Source organism: Hippopotamus amphibius, chromosome 3, assembly GCF_030028045.1.
Source record: "Hippopotamus amphibius kiboko isolate mHipAmp2 chromosome 3, mHipAmp2.hap2, whole genome shotgun sequence".
NCBI lineage: Eukaryota > Metazoa > Chordata > Mammalia > Artiodactyla > Hippopotamidae > Hippopotamus > Hippopotamus amphibius.
The window spans coordinates 57928473-57946493 of record NC_080188.1 but is presented as its reverse complement, the minus strand read 5'-3'; the positions used below and the strand labels follow the sequence as shown (position 1 = coordinate 57946493).

The window sequence follows — 18021 nt, the reverse complement described above, 5'->3', positions numbered from 1 at the left end:
ACTCAATGATGGGTGATGAATTAGAGGGCTGGGATAGGGAGGGTGGGAAGGAGTTGCGGGAGGGAGGGAATATGGGGATATATCTATAAATACAGCTGATTCACTTTGGGGTACAGCAAAAACTGGCACAACAATGTAAAGCAATTATATTCCAATAAAGAGCTTAAAAAAAAAAAGAAAAAAAAAAAGAACAAAAGAGGTGCTGATGTGATGTGGTAGAAAGTGAACTTTCCTAGCTGCCAAGCCACACTGAGGACTTTGGGGGGGGTGGGTCAGGAGGGTCTAAGAAGACTAACAAATTATAGACGTTTTCACTTTTTCTGTCCGATCTTCATCTCCCTTTTTGGTCTGTGATTTCACTATGTCAGGGCCATATCTTTTAGTCTAGCGTAACTGCTTAAAGTAAAATATTTGGCTTGATAAGAAACACACAGAACTGTTAAAAACATGGGTTTCATATCAGGCTTAGACACTTACCAGCTCTGACCTGAGCCTCAGTTTACTCTTCAAATTAAAGAGAAACCTCCCTCTTCTCCCACATAGTTATTTATTGGCTGTTCAGAATAAATGAGGATAATGAGATAAAGTGCCTCTTATAGGGTTGATACATGTTGGGAGTTCAACAAACGATGGTGGCTGGGGTTTCTATTGTTAATAACGGGAATATTTGTGTTTTAGGTTGGAACTCAGTTTATCCGTGGTGTGTCTGGAGGAGAAAGAAAAAGGACTAGTATTGCAATGGAGCTTATTACTGATCCATCTGTCCTTTTCCTGGATGAGCCCACAACTGGCTTAGATTCAAGCACAGCAAATGCTGTCCTTTTGCTCCTGAAGAGGTAAACGCTATGGGAACATTATCCTTTCATTCATCCAATGTATGGTCACCTGCTGCGTACCAGGTATATTACTCTTGGTGCAAGGGACTCAGCAGTAGGCACTACAGACAAAAATTTCTTCATTCTACAGACGAAACAGTCAGTTAACAAATACAAGTGTTTTATGAAAAATGAAGCAGGCTAAGAGAGTTGCAGAAGATGGCTGTGGTGGGATAGAGGTGCACTAGTACATACAGGGTGGTCAGGGAAGACCTCAATGAGGTGACATTTGAGTTGGGAGCAAGTGTGCCAGACCTGGATATGGGGGAGAGGAGAGTTCTAGTGGAAGGGGACAGCCATGGCCCTGAGGCAGAGCGTGCCTGATGTGTCTGCAGCCCGGTGACCTCGGAGGCGTGCGGGTTCTTATTGATTACTTTGCTCAGGCTGCCATAACGTAGTACCACAGACTGGGTGGCTGGCTTAAAATAAATTTAGTTTTTCACATTTTTGGAGGCTAGATGTCCAAGATAAGGGAGTCAGCAGGATTGTTTCTTCTGGGGCCTCTCTCCTTGGCTTGTAGGTAGCTGTCTTCTCTCTGTGTCCTTACCTCATCTTCCTGTGGTGTGTCTGTGTCCCAATCTCTTCTTCTTATAAGGACACTGGTCCTTATTGGATTGTGGCACCCACATGATCTTATTTAACCAAAATTGCCTCTTTAAAGACCCTATGTCCAAATACAGTTGTTTTCTGAGGTGCTAGGGGTTAGGACTTTAGCATAAATTTTGGGGCACACAGTTCAGTCCCTAATAGTTAGAATGGCACATGAGATGGAATTGAGTGGGTGGCAGATTATATAAACTGTAGGCCACTGTAAGAACTGTGGCTTTTAGGGGCTTCCTAGGTGGTGCAGTGGTTAAGAATCCACCTGCCAATGCAGGGGACACGGGTTCGAGCCCTGCTCCAGGAAGATCCCACATGCTGAGGAGCAGCTAAGCCCATGTGCCACAACTATTGAGCCCGTGCTTTAGAGTACAGCCCGTGAGCCACAACTGTTGATCCCATGTGCTGCAACTACTGAAGCCCACGCGCCTAGAGCCCGAGCTCTGCAACAAGAGAAGCCGCGGCAATGAGGAGCCCACGCACCACAACGAAGAGTAGCCCCCACTCACTGCAACTAAAGAAAGCCCTCTCACAGCAAAAAAGACCCAACACAGCCAATAAAATAAATAAATAAATAAATTAATTAATTAATTAAAAAAAAGAACTATGGCTTTTAATGTCTCTAGGTGACATGGGAAACTTTCAGAGAGTTTTAGAACAGAGGACTGGCAGCTGTCTAGAGAAAGGACTGTATCATTGGGCAAGGGTGAGTGGCAGGATTCTGGTCAGGAGGCTGTTCTGGTAAGGTGGGGAGAAGTGGGTGAGTTGTATCTGTTTTTTTGTTTGGTTTTGTTTTTTATTAAGAAGACCCATGATGTAGAGAACACAGCAAATGATATCGTTCTTCCATTTGGGTATATGTAACTTGTTATGTATCTTTTTCATTTATGATCATCAGTAAAACCAGCTATGGACATAAATAACATTTGGATATTAGAACTTTAAATGTAATATCACAAACTTGTTATATCAAAATTTTAATAAAGTATGAAAAATAATACAGCATATTCAACCACAGAGTGAGAACGATGTGGACTTTATAGCATTAATAAATATAATATTTTTATATAATCTAGCCTTATCCATTAAATGTTTCTGTATGTCTGAGATATCCACATTGAGTTCTATCTGTTTTGAAAATAGAATCAACAGGATTAGCTTAGAATTGGATGTAGGATTTGGTTACTGAGAGAATGGCTTCTAAGTTTTGGTGCCTGAAAGACAGAAGAATGGAGGAAAGAATGTCATTTACTTTTATGAAGAAAAAGACAGTAGGAGAATCATGGTTAGAGGAGAAATTTCAAAAGTTTTGGACATCTTCTTTAAAATCAATTTTTAAAAAGTTTCAACATTACAAAACACTTACAAGAGTAGTACAGAGAAATCCCACGTCCCCTTGCCTGGATTCCTCAACTGTTGTCACCTTTTAACTGCGTTTGCTCTTCCTCCCTCCCCCACCCCTTGCCCTCACCATAGGCTTTTTCTCACATCATGTACCATCACCCCTAGACACTCTGGCCTGCAGCTCCAAAAAACAAGGACACGGCTCCTACATTACCACCTTGCACGCCTCCTAGCTGTGGAGTCTGCACTGATGCCATAGACACCATCCAATCCATGGACTCCAGTCAGACTTCAGCAGCTGCCCCAGACGTGTCTCTTTTTCCTTTCTGGCTTAGGATCCCCTCCACAAACCCTCTTTTTTATCTTTTCTAATCCTGAGCAGTTCTTTACTCTTTCCCTGCCTCTCACGTCCTCACGCATATTGAAGAGTACATTTCATAGGGTGGCCCTCAACTTGGATCCATCCAGTGTCTCCTCATGAGCAGACTCAGGCCATGAATTCTTGGTGGAGATACTACAGAAATGATGCTGTGTTCTCAGTGCATCACATCAGGGCTGCATGATTTTGACTTCTCCCATCACGGGTGATGTTAACCTTCATCAGCTGGTCATGTTGGTATCTGCTGGATTTATCTGCTGTGAAATAACTATTTTTCCCTTTGTAATTGGTTAGTATTTTGTTGGGGGGTGTGTGGATGGGGAGTTAATCAGATATTAAGCCAATATGCTGTTCCTCATCAAATCTCCACCCACCAGTTTTAGCCTATATTCACAACTCCTCCCCATATCAGCTACTAGTGTAAGGGTTGCCAAGTGTTGATTTTCTTTTTCCATCATTTGTTATATATATATTATTGGCCTTCTACTGTAAAGAAGTTTTCCTCCTTCTCTGTTCATTTATGCTTACTCATTTTCTTCTTTTATTCAGTGGGTTATAATCTGTTGTTCTTATTTATTTTTATAACCAATTTCACCCTGATTTGGCCAGTGCAAGCATCTACAGTCTGGCTTTTGTGTCCTTTTGACATGTCTCTATCATTCTTCAAGCATTTCTTTACTTTATGGTCAGCAAGATGTTCTAGGTTCATCTTGTACTCTTCCTGTGTCAGATGATTTCTCCAAGGAGCCCTGGTTCCTTCTGGTATAGTTACGATTCAGAAACCAAGATCTGATTACTTAGTGTGCTCACTGCTGCGGGAGTGTTAATGCGTCTAGACCCACTTAGCAGTCAGACCTAGGAAATACACATGTATGTGTATGTGTGTGTGTATATATATATACACACACATGCATATAAAACATAGAAATACATATCTATATTTTATTTGGAAATATATATTTACTGTAAATATGTGTGTATACATATATATATAGTCTGAGTAGAAATGATACATGTAAACATATTTGTAACTGTTGCTCTATTAGTATGTACATATTTAAAAAACCCGTGAGTTTATAATATTTCCAATTCTGATCTAACACTTGAGTGTTCTTTTTTAGTCTTCACTCTTTCCATGTTATTTTTTTATTTTATTTTATCTTTAAATTTGTTTTATTTACTTATTGGCTGTGTTGGGTCTTCGTTGCTGCACACGGGCTTTCTCTAGCTGCGGTGAGCGGGGGCTACTCTTCATTGTGGTGTGCAGGCTCCTCATTTCAGTGGCTTCTCTTGTTGTGGAGCACAGGCTGTAGGTGTGTGGGCTTCAGTAGTTGTGGCACATGGGCTCAATAGTTGTGGCTCAAGGGCTCTAGAGCATAGGCTCAGTAGTTGTGGCACATGGGCTTAGTTGCTCCGTGGCATGTGGGATCTTCCCGGAGCAGGGATTGAACCTGTGTCCCCTGCATTGGAAGGGGAGCACCTAGGAAGTCCCTCTTTCCATGTTTTTAAGTAACTCATTCAGGCAATGAGAAACTTGGCTTCCATTATGTCAATATGTTTACTTTCTTGCTCAGTGAACTAATTTAATTGTTCAATTTAATCAGTCTCCCAATCACTCTGGCCATTTCCTCTGCTCACCACCTCTGGGACAATACCTGTTCCCCCCCACCCCCTTTTTTAAAAGCTGTCAGACACATCACCTTCATGAAGCATCCCCCCCTTATCATTGCCGTGCTTCCTCTGATGCTCAGCCCACGCCCTCATAAGCTAGTCTCTATGCTAGAATAAGAAGAAATGGGAAGTTGGGAAAATGTCTGAGATCTTAGATATCTTTACTTTGACGTGTCAATTGCACATATAAGTGAAAATGGCAAGTAATAGGTCTGGGATTCAGGCTCAGTTAGAGCACAGATCCATGATATTATTATCTGTAACCATGTTAACGGTGTTCATTAGAGAATTTTGACTTGATATAGAATACTCTACTATGTTATGTTTCATTATGTTTTGGAGTAAGTAGCCCATAAGCATCTTTCCTCACACTGGAGAGCTCTAAACTAGTTTGTTTCAAGCTCCACTGTGTACACTAATCACTTGGGGTCTTTTTAAAATGCAGATTCTGATTCTAGAGCTCTAAGGTGGAGGCCAAGAGTCTCCATTTCTAACAGGAGACACTGATATTGATGCTTCAGTGGTCCTCAGACCACACTTGGAGCACAAAGTTCTCATACCAGTCCATCTCCCTGCTGCCAGTCCTTTACTGGTTCCTTACTGTCTACTGACTAATGTTCCAGCTCTGAGTGGCGGGATTCATTATGGGCCTGCTTTTGGATGAAGTCTTTTTCGCACCCCCCAGTCCCTGCCTCCACACATACACCTGGGACCTGAGCTGTATGACACTGAACTGCTCGTAGTTTCTGGAGCAGACCTTGTTATCGCACTCTTTGTTCGCCATCTTCCTCTACCTTGACTGCCCTTTCTCTCTTCTCGTCGGCCCCTTTGATATACACCACTTACATCATCTTCAGACTGGGTTATAGTCTCCCATTTGGCTTACAAGCCACCCTCCGCTACTTCGATTCCACCTTGTATTGAAATGACTGGTGTATTGGCCTATCCTCTTTGAGGCAGAACAAACTCATACCCACAGCTAGCATATAGTAAGTGCTTAGAAAATGCTTAAATTGAGGCAATGATTCTTCTCATAAAATGTTTTCATTAATAACAGTTTTTGGACAGTGATTTTGGCCTTTGTTTCTTCTACCCATAAATAGTAACTTCTGTATAAATATAGGAGTTACTGTCTTTTGGCCGTGGTATTAGACCAGGGGTCAAATCTCAGCCTTGCCCCTTCTAACTGTGGCACTTTGGGCCATTGCTTAACTCTCTAAGCTTTATCTGTTATATAATAATAATTATTGGTACTGCCTCATAACAGTATTGTGTAAATTTAGATGAGGTCATCTATAAAGTATTTAGCAAAGATCTAGTCAGTACTGAGTAATGTTAATTGTATTATTAGGGCAGAAGGATGAAAACCAGTTCCTAAAGAGCCATAAGACTTAAATGATCAATGAGGATAGGGCATATGACCATTGTTTTAATATTTAGTTCATAATAAGTTTTCAAACTTGAGTGTACTTACAGATTACCTGGGTGCTAGTTAAAAATATGGTTCCCTAGACCCAATAGGTCTGAGTAGACTGCCCAGGGATCTGTATTTTTAATTACTATTCTGATTGATTCTACACTACCATGGAACACACTTTGGAAACTGTAGTGTTTCATGAAAGCATTGAATTTATGTTCTCTAACTATCAAATAGATAATATGAGATGAGAAGTTAGTAAGAGAAAATCAAGTTGAATGAGGAACAAATGATCTAAGGCAGAAATAATAAAGTATGTCGCCAAGAAATGCAAGTTTCAGATATTTAATGACTTATCTTCTCACTTTTAATTTAGAATGTCTAAACAAGGACGGACAATCATCTTCTCCATTCATCAGCCTCGTTATTCCATCTTCAAGTTGTTTGATAGCCTTACCTTGTTGGCCTCAGGAAGACTAATGTTCCACGGGCCTGCTCAGGAGGCCTTGGGTTACTTTGAATCCATGGGTATGGTGGACTTTTTCATGCAGTAAGATCATTAATAGTATCCTAAAAGAGAACAAAGGGGTCACCTGGAGTGCTGTTTGATCTTTGAGTAGATACACCATGGTTTCCATTACCCCGAAACATCTTTGGTTGGTTTAGTCTAGAATTTTTCTTCACTTTGCAGTGCCAGCTTGTTATTTAGGTTTCTTTTTCTGTCCTATTTGAATATGTGTGTGTGTGTGTGTGTGTGTGTGTGTGTGTGTGTGTGTATGTTTCTACTGGGTCTGTATGTTGCCAAATCTGGCTCCCTGTGCACTGATGCTGAATAAAAATAGAGACACAGAGAACTGGAAGATAAGAAATAGAGAGGCTTTTTATTTTCTTTACCAGGCAAAGGAAAGACACAGTAAGGAGGCACCTCAAGAACTGTGCCCCCCTCCTTGGGGAATCAGAGAAGGTTTTATAGGTGGGGCTCACAGTCTGGGGTATAGGATAAGTATCAAAAGTAGTGAAGGTCTTGCATTTCTTTTCTTCTGCAAATTCATGACCAAAGCTGGCATCAGGCAGCTCAGCAACCGGGTCTGGTGTCCCTGAAGTTATCAACCCGTGACCTTCTTTCTGAAATGAAGAGTGCTACAAGGGAGTGTAGGGGGAGAAGAAATGCCAGGTGCGAAGGGTAATTTGTATGGGGTCAGAGACTAGTCAGCTTTGTGAAGGACAAGTCTAGCTACAAGTGTTTGTTAAAGTAACAGCTAAATAATAACCAAGATTGTTTAACTCTTTCAGGCCTGTTTATGTTGTTTCCCCAGCCTGTTCATTGTTTCCTTGTTTTTCCTGGTTAACAGGAGAGGAAAAAAACCTCATTTCTAATTTTGTTGACAACATGCATGACAACAAACATCTGGTGATGTTTCCCTAACAGTTCAATAAATGTATTGGCCTCATAGCCAGTTATCCATCAGTTGCGTATTTTTGGAAAGGCCTGATGTCCCTAAATTATTTGTCTTCTTGACCATCACATAGCTCAGCCTTTATCACGTTTTCCCCTTACATGGGATATTGATGTACCTTGGTGGTGGTTCATGGAGATGCTATTTAATTTTCTAGTAACATTAGATTGCGTATTTAGCATGTATGTGAATTACCTGTCAATATAATGGCTAGTTGTTAAGTCTAACTTCAATAGGCCAACATTTCTGATAGTTTGGGACTGCCTGGTTCAATTTAAAATGAAAATATGTAATTTTTTTATGACTCATGCAATCTGCTTCGTTTTAGAGATACTTGGATATGATTATAGATGAACAAAAACATTTTAAAATATGGTTAGCAAATATTTAAAACTCTGTGTTTTTGTTTAATGTCTATCATTTAAAATTAAGAAGTATGCATGGGTCTGGGGAGTTTAAGGGAGATGAACCTAAGGGTCAGACTATATGCCAGGCTGAGGTCAGATAATCATGTTGTTACTGAGTCTAAGCTCATGCTGCTTGCTGCACAGTAGGCCAGTAAATCAAGAGATGAGTTGTTGGGGCAAGAAATAAAGTCACTGCTTTATTCAGAAAGCCAGCAGACTGAGAAGATGGTGGGCTAGTATCCCAAAGAACCATCTTACTTGTGTTAGAATTCAGGCTTCTTTTACACTAAAAGGGAAGGATGTGTGGTTGGTTGTTGCAAACTTCTTGGTGTCGGAATCCTTTATTCTTGCAGCTCTCCATGTAGATCTGGTCATGATGTTCCTGTAAATGCCAACCAGACAAATGTCATTCTCTGTTCTGCGAGTTTTTATCTATATGAACGGAAAAGTGTTACACCTTCAAGGATCAGACCCTTGAGATTGTGCTCTCCTGTGTATTTCAGGCTCTAGGCAACATTCTTAACTTGCAGGAAAAGCAATAGAATACAAAGGTTAAAGTTAAAAAAAACAGATCCAATATGGAGTCAGATTTGTTCTTCCCTGTTACAATGCCACAGGAAGTCAAGGTAAGCATTCAGCTGTGGTGTGCCAATCACATTCTCTTGAGAATGCTGTGCTGGTGATTTCTCTATGTTGGAATTACAGGAGCATAACAGAGGACCATTTGGACCTGAATTTAGTAGGGGCAAAAGCAATCATTGCTAAAGTGGGTACTGGCATTCTAGCAGTCCCCAGGTAAAGTTGGAGAGCAGAACATACCCCATGCCTCTCCCAAACACAGTCCTGCTCTGCCTTAGCTGGCTTTGCTTGGTGCCTTGCTTTAAGGAGCATTAGTCTTTCTATAACTTTTTTTTTTTTCAACTTATTATTATTTTTTGGACTTACATCTAGATTTTTGAAGAAGTTCTGATAAGCACCAAAGCATATTGATAGCTGTTTCAGGTTTCATGGATTGTGATGGGTAGGACCAAGCACTAACAGAAGACTTTCTAAGAGTCCAGGGTTGGTTTGGAGTATGTTGTTTTGTGAAGAGTCAGAAAACTGTTGAAATACTGTGTGATTAAAAGGAAAGAGTAAATTAGTGAGGGGAGAAGAGACCAAAAAAGTGAGGGAGAAGTTGTTAGATTCTGTCTCCCCCAGCAACACCTCCCTTACTCCCTGAAGAAGTCTTTATTTACCAAGACTATCAAGTTTGTGTACCTGAGTTACCTTCTTTTGCAGGTTACCACTGTGAGTCCTATAATAACCCTGCAGACTTCTTCCTGGATGTCATTAACGGAGACTCCTCTGCTGTGGTGTTAAACAGAGAAGACACAGATGGTGAAGGTAAGCAGATCTGTTGAGAGTCACAGATTATTGCCTGATTGAGTTGGCTGAAGCTTAGCAATGTGGTAGCTCATGAAAACGTGGCTGTGTGAGTTTATATCCATGCTGTTCTCTGATACTGGTTGTCCTAGTTTGTTTGGCTGCTGTAACAAAAATACCATAGCCTGGTGGTTTAAACAATGGACGTATTTATTTCTCACAGTTTCGGAGGCTGGAAGTCCAAGGTCAAGGTGCCAGCAGATTAGTTGTCTGTTGAGGACCTGTTTCCTGGTTCATAGATGAGCGACCATATTATTGCCATCTCATGTGGTGGGAGTGGGGAGGGAGCCCTCTGGGGCCTCTTTCATAAGGGCACTAATCCCACTCATGAGGGCTCCACCCTCATGACTTCATCATCTGTCAAAGGCCTTCCCTTCAGATACCATCACATTTTGGGGATTGGGTTTCAGCAAATGAATTTTGGGGGCACACAAACATTCAGTCTAATAGCAGCAGTCAACATAGATTTTGTTGTCCATGAGAGTGCTGTTTTTGATGTAATCTGTAAATGAGCATTTATAGGATAGTGTCAGTTCTAAGGGGAGTTCCCGTTTTTACAAAAGAGCCCATTGTTTACACAGTGGTCCCTTGGTATCCATGGGGGATTGGTTTCAGAACCCTCCCTCCCCCAGCAGATAACAGAATCTTAGAGTACTCAGGGCCCTTATAGCAGGCCCTCCCTATCCCTGGGTTTGATGTCTGTGGATATAGAGGGCCAACTGTATAGTGTTTTGCAATAAGAAACTTGGCAATTGATGCATTTGCACATTGTAAAAAGCAAGGATCAGGTTTTTTATTAGGAATTATAACTCCATATGGTGAGAAGTCTATTTTAAAAGATTTAGGGTCCAAATATTATAGTTAGGAAAAAGTTAGTGAGTTTGCTGTATCCATAAATTTATGGAAGTAGGCCAATTTACTCTATTTTTCTACTTTGTAAAGTAGAAGGAATTATGACAGATCTCATAATTTTTTATACTTAAGCTTTAGAATTAGGGTGCTAGGGAAGAATCTAAGAAAGGGATTACAGAAAAATAGATTAAATCAGTTGTTATTTTGTTAATGTTTCCCTTTTTTATCCATTTTTATTCCAAAGCCAAGGAGACTGAAGAGCCTTCCAAGAAAGATTCTCCACTCATAGGAAAATTAGCTGAGTTTTATGCCAACTCCTCCTTCTTCAAGGAAGTGAAAGTTAAGTTAGATCAACTCTCAAGGGATCATAAGAAGAGGAAGATTTCAGTCTACAAGGAGATCACCTATGCCACCTCCTTCTGTCATCAACTCAGATGGATTTCCAGGCGTTCATTCAAAAACTTGCTGGGTAACCCCCAGGCTTCTATAGCCCAGGTAACCTGGCAGAGTCAGGTTAAGATATAAAATACTCATTTGGGGACATTAGGTTCTGATATAAGCTATTTTAGGATTATGCTTATCTTCTACCCACCCTTTCATTTATTTTTTTATCCCCATTCCATTTGGGGTATAGAAACAAGTAAAACCCAATTAAGTTTTTATTTTTGGAAGATTTCTTTTTTAGTGGGTTTTTTTTTTTTTTGGACTACCTAATTCAGAATTTTTGTTAATTTAGATAAGCTGTAATGGATAATCTTTGTAGAAAAAAATTTTTTTTCAAAAACTGTGAACCAAAGGAAGTGTTTGACCACATTTGGGGTTTTCTGGTGGCTTCACACATTCATTTCCTGATGCATTCAACAAGTTCTTATTGATCATGTGCTACGTTTCGGAGCTTGTATACAGCAGTGAACAAAGTGGGCAAAAATAAAATCCTGCTTTCATGGAGCTTATTTTCTTACGCAGAGAAACAGATGATACATTCATATAGAAATAAAATATATAGCATGTCAGATGGTAAAGGGGGCTAAGAAGAGAGTTTAAGCAGAGACGTGTAGAAAGGAAGAAAGAGAGAAGGAAAGGAAGGGAGGGAGAGGGAGAGAAAGGGGAGGGGTCGGTTTGCATCTCATGTCAGGTGGAAGGTAGCTAGGGAAGCCTTTAGCTCATTGTCATTGAATGTCCCTGAGGGCTGTAGGGCTGGCCACTGTCTGCACAAAGAGCCTGTGTTCAGATGCTGTTCCTTATAATCAACCTTCCTCATTGAGGGGTTTTGATCTTAGGAGAGCACTGGATTCCTAAAACAGTGTGCGGTTAACACAAAGGTGGTAGGCAGACTTGAATTCTGTTCAGTAAGGCTCTTCACGGTCAGACTGACTTTCTCTTAATTAAGATGCAATAATGTTCTTTTTCTCTTTTGGCCGACTCCATTGATAGTTGTTGATGATTTCTCCTTTATGCTTTTTCTGTTATTTTTAGCCCTCTGCCATCCAGAACCCTTGTATTCCCAGTTCACTGGTACATCCTTTCTTTCTTTCTCTCTCTTTTTTTTTTATAACTGACATATAACATTGTGTAAGTTGTTGTTGTTTTTTTATAAATTTATTTATTTATTTGTTTATGGCTGCGTTGAGTCTTTGTTGCTGCTCATGGGCTTTCTCTAGTTGCACGAGTCGGGGCTACTCTTCATTGTGGTGCACGGGCTCCTCATTGCGGTGGCTTCTCTTGTTGTGGAGCATAGGCTGTAGATGTGTGGGCTTCAGTAGTTGTGGCATGCAGGCTCTATAGTTGTGGCTCATGGGCTCTAGAGTGCAGGCTCAGTAGTTGTGGCACAGGGGCTTAGTTGCTCCGCAGCATGTGGAATCTTCCCAGATCAGTGCTCGAGCCCATGTCCCCTGCATTGGCGGACAGATTCTTAACCACTGCGCCACCAGGGAAGTCCTGGTCCATCCTTTCTAAGGAAGTCAGTTTAGCCAGGTATTTTGGGGGTGGCTGATTTTATCATCATTGAATTTCTGCTGAGTACTAAAAGATGGCATGTTGTTGGCGCTAATGAAATATCACTGACTTCTTACCACGTGCACCATCATCTTTATATTGCAGTATTGTCACCTTCTAAGTATGAATGCCTAGAGCCTGTATCCCTCTTTGAGATGTACTGTACTGCTAATTGCTCCAAACAGTTTTATTCTTGTTATTTGGCATTTCTGTCAGAACATGGGCACTTTTGTGTACTTTCAATCAAGGATACGTTTTTATTCTTTTAGAGGAGATTTGATGTCATTTGGGAACAAGTTCTGTAAACAAGGTCAACCTGGTTATCCGTTGTTCAACAGTGAGATGATGGACAATTGATTCTTAGTACGATTTATGCATTAGATTTTTTATTTGGAAAATAAATTTCTCTTGCCTCTATTTTTTTTTACAATAAACTGCATATATTTAAAGCATACCATTTGATATTTTTTCTCTTGCCTCTAAAAGTGGTTTCTAAATGTCTTGTCCAAGTCACATATAGTAAACCATCAGTATCCACAGGTTCTCCACACGCTGAAGCTGGAGGAACCCATGGATGCGGAGGGCTGACTCTATGACTCCATTTATATAAGGGGTTTGAGCATCTGTGGGTTTTGATATCTGTGGGGATCCTGGAGCCAGTCACCTGCTAATACCAAGAGGTGACTCTGTATAGTAGTTCTGGGCAGAGGTGATTAGAATGTGTTTCTAATAGTACACCAGGTTTCTGCATCTTTTGATGCTAGGCTTTCTTTCGATGCAGACCCCAGGCCTGGTGCCTCCAGGTTGCATGTGCAGCCTACTTGCCTCTTCAGTGAACTCAGTTCCACAAAAGGAATCCCAGCATGTTCAGAGCAGTGGCAGTCTTGCAGAACAAGAATAGAACCTCATGTCTCCCTGACCATCTACCTGTGGGGGGAACTCTTCTTCAGATGTGTCAGTACTGGAATGTTAGCTTAAGACAGGAGTAGGCAAGCCTTTTTTGTAAAGGGTCAGAGAGCAAATACTTTAGGCTCTGCAGGTCATAAGGTCTTTGTCTTAAGTAGGCAACTCTGCCATTTTAGCAAGAAAGTAGCCATAAATACATTAAAAAAATGAACATGGCTGTGTTCCAATAACGCTTTATTCCTGGACACTGAAATATGAATTGTATATAAATTTCATGTGGCAAGAAATATTCTTTTTTTTCCAACTGTTAAAAAAAAAATGGTAAAAACAGTTTTTAACTTGTGGACTGAAAAGAAATCGGCCTGGGGCCATAGCTTGCTGACTTCCAGCATAAGGTGTTTTTAATCTTGTGTCTTTTATTTCTCTGTGTTTGAATGTGGAGCTGTTACAATGTTTTGTGGCTTCTGGTATGGGTAGTCTTACAGCCATACTTAGGTTTGAACTTGTCATTTACATGAGTTAGACTTTGCTTCTGTCGATGCGTTTAATCAGAGGCCATCTTTGGAAGATCTTGGAATGAATGGATTATATCCGTATGAGAAGGTTTAATGTTCATTTAATGTGCCAAAGGTTTCCTGATCAAATCTGTTTGGAGAATACTATCGTATCTCTTGGAGAGTCATTGTTTCTATTAGCGCATTTGACTATGGATTAATGGTTCAGTGGCAGCCATAAACATCCTTTAGAATCCACCTTGCGAAATGTTGGCAAACACATTTGAACAAAGGTAGAATAAACATATACAGGAAATTTCTTTTCAAAAGAAGCCAGCTGCATGGAACTGATAGGATAGTCTCTTTGCTCCATTAAGCAACCTTTAGTTTCCCAGCTTATTTTCTTTTCCTTAATGTAAGAAGGAAAAACATAGACACACCTTGTAAAACCATGACAAAATTATGAGATTAATCATTTTGTCAATACTTTTGACAAAATGATTTTGAAAAATGAGTTTGAAAAATTACCTTGAAAATACTTTTAAAATTTTGAAACCTTTAGAAAACATCTAAATGATAAAACCAACAGTCTATTAATATGTTATTAATTGAATGCAGAATAAACAAAGCGTGTGGAGTGTCCAATTTTAGAAGTCTGACTATTCTTATGGTTATACAGTGTGAAAGTATAGACTTGTATCCTGAAGTATCTTGACAAGTTACTTCAAGTCTTGACACCATTGCACTGTTGTAGTACTGAGGTTTTTTTGTTTTTGTTTTTGTTTTAAACTTTGAAGTTTCCAAGGTACATGGTGGCATATTTTGTTTTCTTTAGATTATCATTTCTCGTATTTTTATATTTAATACATTTAATAAAATTTAATTAAAACGTACAAGGAGAATTTCCTTAAATAAATTACCATATAACCCTAAACCTTCGCTTATAGAAGTATCCTTAAGAGACATTTTATCAATCTTAAAAATCTTAAAAATGAAAGTGCTGTTTATCCAGTCTTCTTAGGAGTCATCAGACACTCTTAGGAGTGAATGAAGGGAAGTAAGGGTGGCAGAAGATTAGCAGCTCAGTTCTGCTATTGGGTGTCGGGTCTCCGGGCTGAGGTTGCTGGAGAAGCAGTGACAGGAAGGTGGGTAATGGATGCGCTTGGAGGGGGCCCTGAGAAAAAGCTGGCTGGACGCTTTGGTGACAGTGATAGTGCCCTTTTCCGGCGCAGGCGTGGACTCTCCCAAGGTCGGATAGGCGGACCCAGCTTACCCCTACTTCCTTATTGTGCAAAATTCTATTGTTAGAATTCTTTTTATGTGTACTTTAAAATTTTTTATTCATTTTTATTTATTTTTCATGTTAAGAGTAAAGATATCCTGTTTTTACTGGAGCCTCTTGAAATATCACACTATGCATGTTCACCAGCACAAAGGTGGAGTTCAGGCCAGAACTCTGAGCCACTTGGGCTTTATTTTACCCCCCAGACGACTTTGCCAGGTGCTTGCCTCGTTCTGCTACACTCCACGGCATTGCCCAGGCCCAGTGTATGGGAAGAATCCTAGCTTTTCTAGTGTTGTAGCATCTTGTGGAAAAACCCAGACAAGCTTTTTGGCCAATCCAATACTTTGTCCTCCTGTCAGTCACCTCAGCACACAGATAAATTAATTGTATTACAATTAAAAAAGCAGTCTGATAACATTCACTGTTTTATATTTTCCCAGGGACTATGGCCGAACCATTTAAAATATTTATATCAATTTTGAGAGATTTGATTATGTAGCCAAGTAGATTTTAATAATAAATGGTGTGTTAAGTTTTTACCTTTAATCAAAATTCTTTTTTCTTTTTGAAAAGATAATTGTAACAATCATCCTGGGACTGGTGATAGGTGCCATTTTCTATGATCTAAAACATGATCCTACCGGAATCCAGAACAGGTGAGTAAATTTAGATCTTGATTTTGCGATGGTGCTGTTACCCTTCTTTCAAGCTTATGAAAATCCATTAAGAACTTGAATTTGAGACAAGCACGGGGTACACGGAGGCGTAGGATAAGTCAGTGAATTGAAAGCTAAATGGAAGAGTTAATTTTCATATTCATATGTGAGTGCTAAAAGATACAGAACATAAGATTTACCCTCGTACGCAGTTTGAAGTGTACAGTGCAGTGGCCTTACTTACATCCACACGATTGTGCAGCCATCCCCACCGTCCAGCTCCACAATTTTTTCATCCTCCCAAACTGCATCTCTGTGCCCACGGAGCACCAGGTTCCCGCTCCTCCTTTCCCCAGCCCCTGGGAATCACCATTATACTTTCTGTCTCTGATTTCAACTATTCTAAGTACCTCGTATAAGTGGAATCATAACGTATTTGTCCTTGGTGACAGGCTTGTTGCCCTTAGAGAGCAACAAGACATAATATCTTCAAGGTTAATTCATGTTGTAGCATGTGTCAGAATTTTTCTTTTTTTCTTTTCTTTTTTCTTTTCTTCCCTTCCCTCCCCTCCCCTCCCCTCCCCTCCCATCCCCTTCCCATTTGTTTGTTTGTTTTTACTTTCTGGCTGCGCTGTGTGGCATGTGGCATCCCAGAATTTCTTTCTTTTTAAAGACTGAATAATACTCCATCGTATGGGTATACCACATTTTGTGTATCGATTTATCTGCCCGTGGGCACTGGGCTGTTTCCACCTTTTGGCTGTTGTGAATAATGCTGCTATGAACATGGGTGCACAAATAAATGTCTGTTTGATTCTCTACTCTAAATTCTTTTGGGTATACCCGGAAATGGAATTACTGGATCATTTGGTAATTCCATTAATGTTTTTGAGGACCTGCCATCCTGTCTTCTACAGCAGCTGCGCCATTTTGCATTTCTAGCGGTAGTGCACAGGTTTCACTTTCTCCCCAACCTTACCAACACTTAGTTTTTTTTTTGGCCAAGTCGTTATTTTTTTCATCTTTATTGGAGTATAATTGCTTTACAATATTGTGTTAGTTTCTGCTGTACAACAGAGTGAATCAGCTCTATGTATATGTATACCCCCACATCCCCTCCCTCTTTAGCCTCCCTCCTACCCTCCCCATCCCACCTCTCTAGGTCTTCACAAAGCATCGAGCTGGGCTCGCTGTGCTCTGCAGCAGCTTCCCACTAGCTGTCTATTTTAATTTGGTAGTGTGTATATGCCAGTGCTACTCTCTCACCTCGTCCCAGCTCCTCCCCCCACCCCCCCCCCCATGTCCTCAAGTCCGTTCTCTGTGTCTGCATCTCTATTCCTGTCCTGCCACTAGGTTCATCACTACCATTTGTCTAGATTCCATATATATGCGTTAGCATATGGTATTTGTTTTTCTCTTTCTGGCTTACTTCACTCTATGACAGACTCTAGGTCCATCTACCTCACTGCAGATAACTCAGTTTCATTTCATTTTATGGCTCATATTCCATCGTATATATGTGCCACATCTTCTTTATCCATTCATCTGTCGATGGACATTTAGGTTGCTTCCACGTCCTGGCTATGTTGTTTTTGTTGTTGTTGTTGTTTAGTTTGTTTTTTAAATAGCTGTCCTCATTTGTGGGAAGTGGTATCTCATTGTGGTTCTGATTTGCATTTCCCTAATGAGTATTGTATTGAGCATCTTTGCATGTGCACTTTGGCCATTTGTGTATCTTCTTTGGAAGAATGTCTATTGAAGTTCTTTAACCATCTTTTAATTGAATTTTTTAAAGATAGTTGAGCTGTAAGAGTCATATTCTGGATATGAACCCCTTATCAGATATAAACTTGCAAATATTTTCTGCCATTCTGTGGGTTTTTTCATTCTGTTGGTGTGTCCTTTGATGCACAAAAATTTAAAATTTTAAATAGTCTAGTTTATCTGTTTTTTTTGTTGTTGCCTGTGAGTTAATTTCCTTTTTAATTTTTGATTTGTTTGACATGGGGCAGTGGTTGGGGCTCAGTTTTTTCTGTTATAGGGTTAGTATTTATGCTAATTTACCTGGTTTTGGTCATAATGTGCCCCTTAAAGCTGTGTTTCCTGATGAGACTTTGTAATGGACTGCAGCAAGCTCTGAATAGAGGTGCTGAGCATAGTGGAAGACTGCAGATGTCTCCTTGGCTTTGTGTTTCGAGAGCCGCTCTGGACTATGCACTGTCCTCCGGGCTTTACACCCAGGGTCTCAGGTTACCCTC

The 18021-nt window shown here is 40.3% G+C and overlaps 1 protein-coding gene across 4 annotated transcripts in view; it reads left to right on the top strand.

Moving 5' to 3' along the window:
* The window catches only part of ABCG2 (ATP binding cassette subfamily G member 2 (Junior blood group)), a 135680-nt gene that overhangs the window by 106591 nt on the left and 11068 nt on the right, over positions 1-18021 (top strand). For all 4 annotated transcript variants that reach the window (XM_057727692.1, XM_057727688.1, XM_057727689.1 and 1 more), the window contains exons 6-10: positions 679-836; positions 6663-6814; positions 9432-9536; positions 10672-10922; positions 15681-15763. In XM_057727692.1, the coding sequence (XP_057583675.1) occupies positions 679-836; positions 6663-6814; positions 9432-9536; positions 10672-10922; positions 15681-15763 (749 nt within the window). The remainder of the gene's footprint in view (positions 1-678; positions 837-6662; positions 6815-9431; positions 9537-10671; positions 10923-15680; positions 15764-18021) is intronic.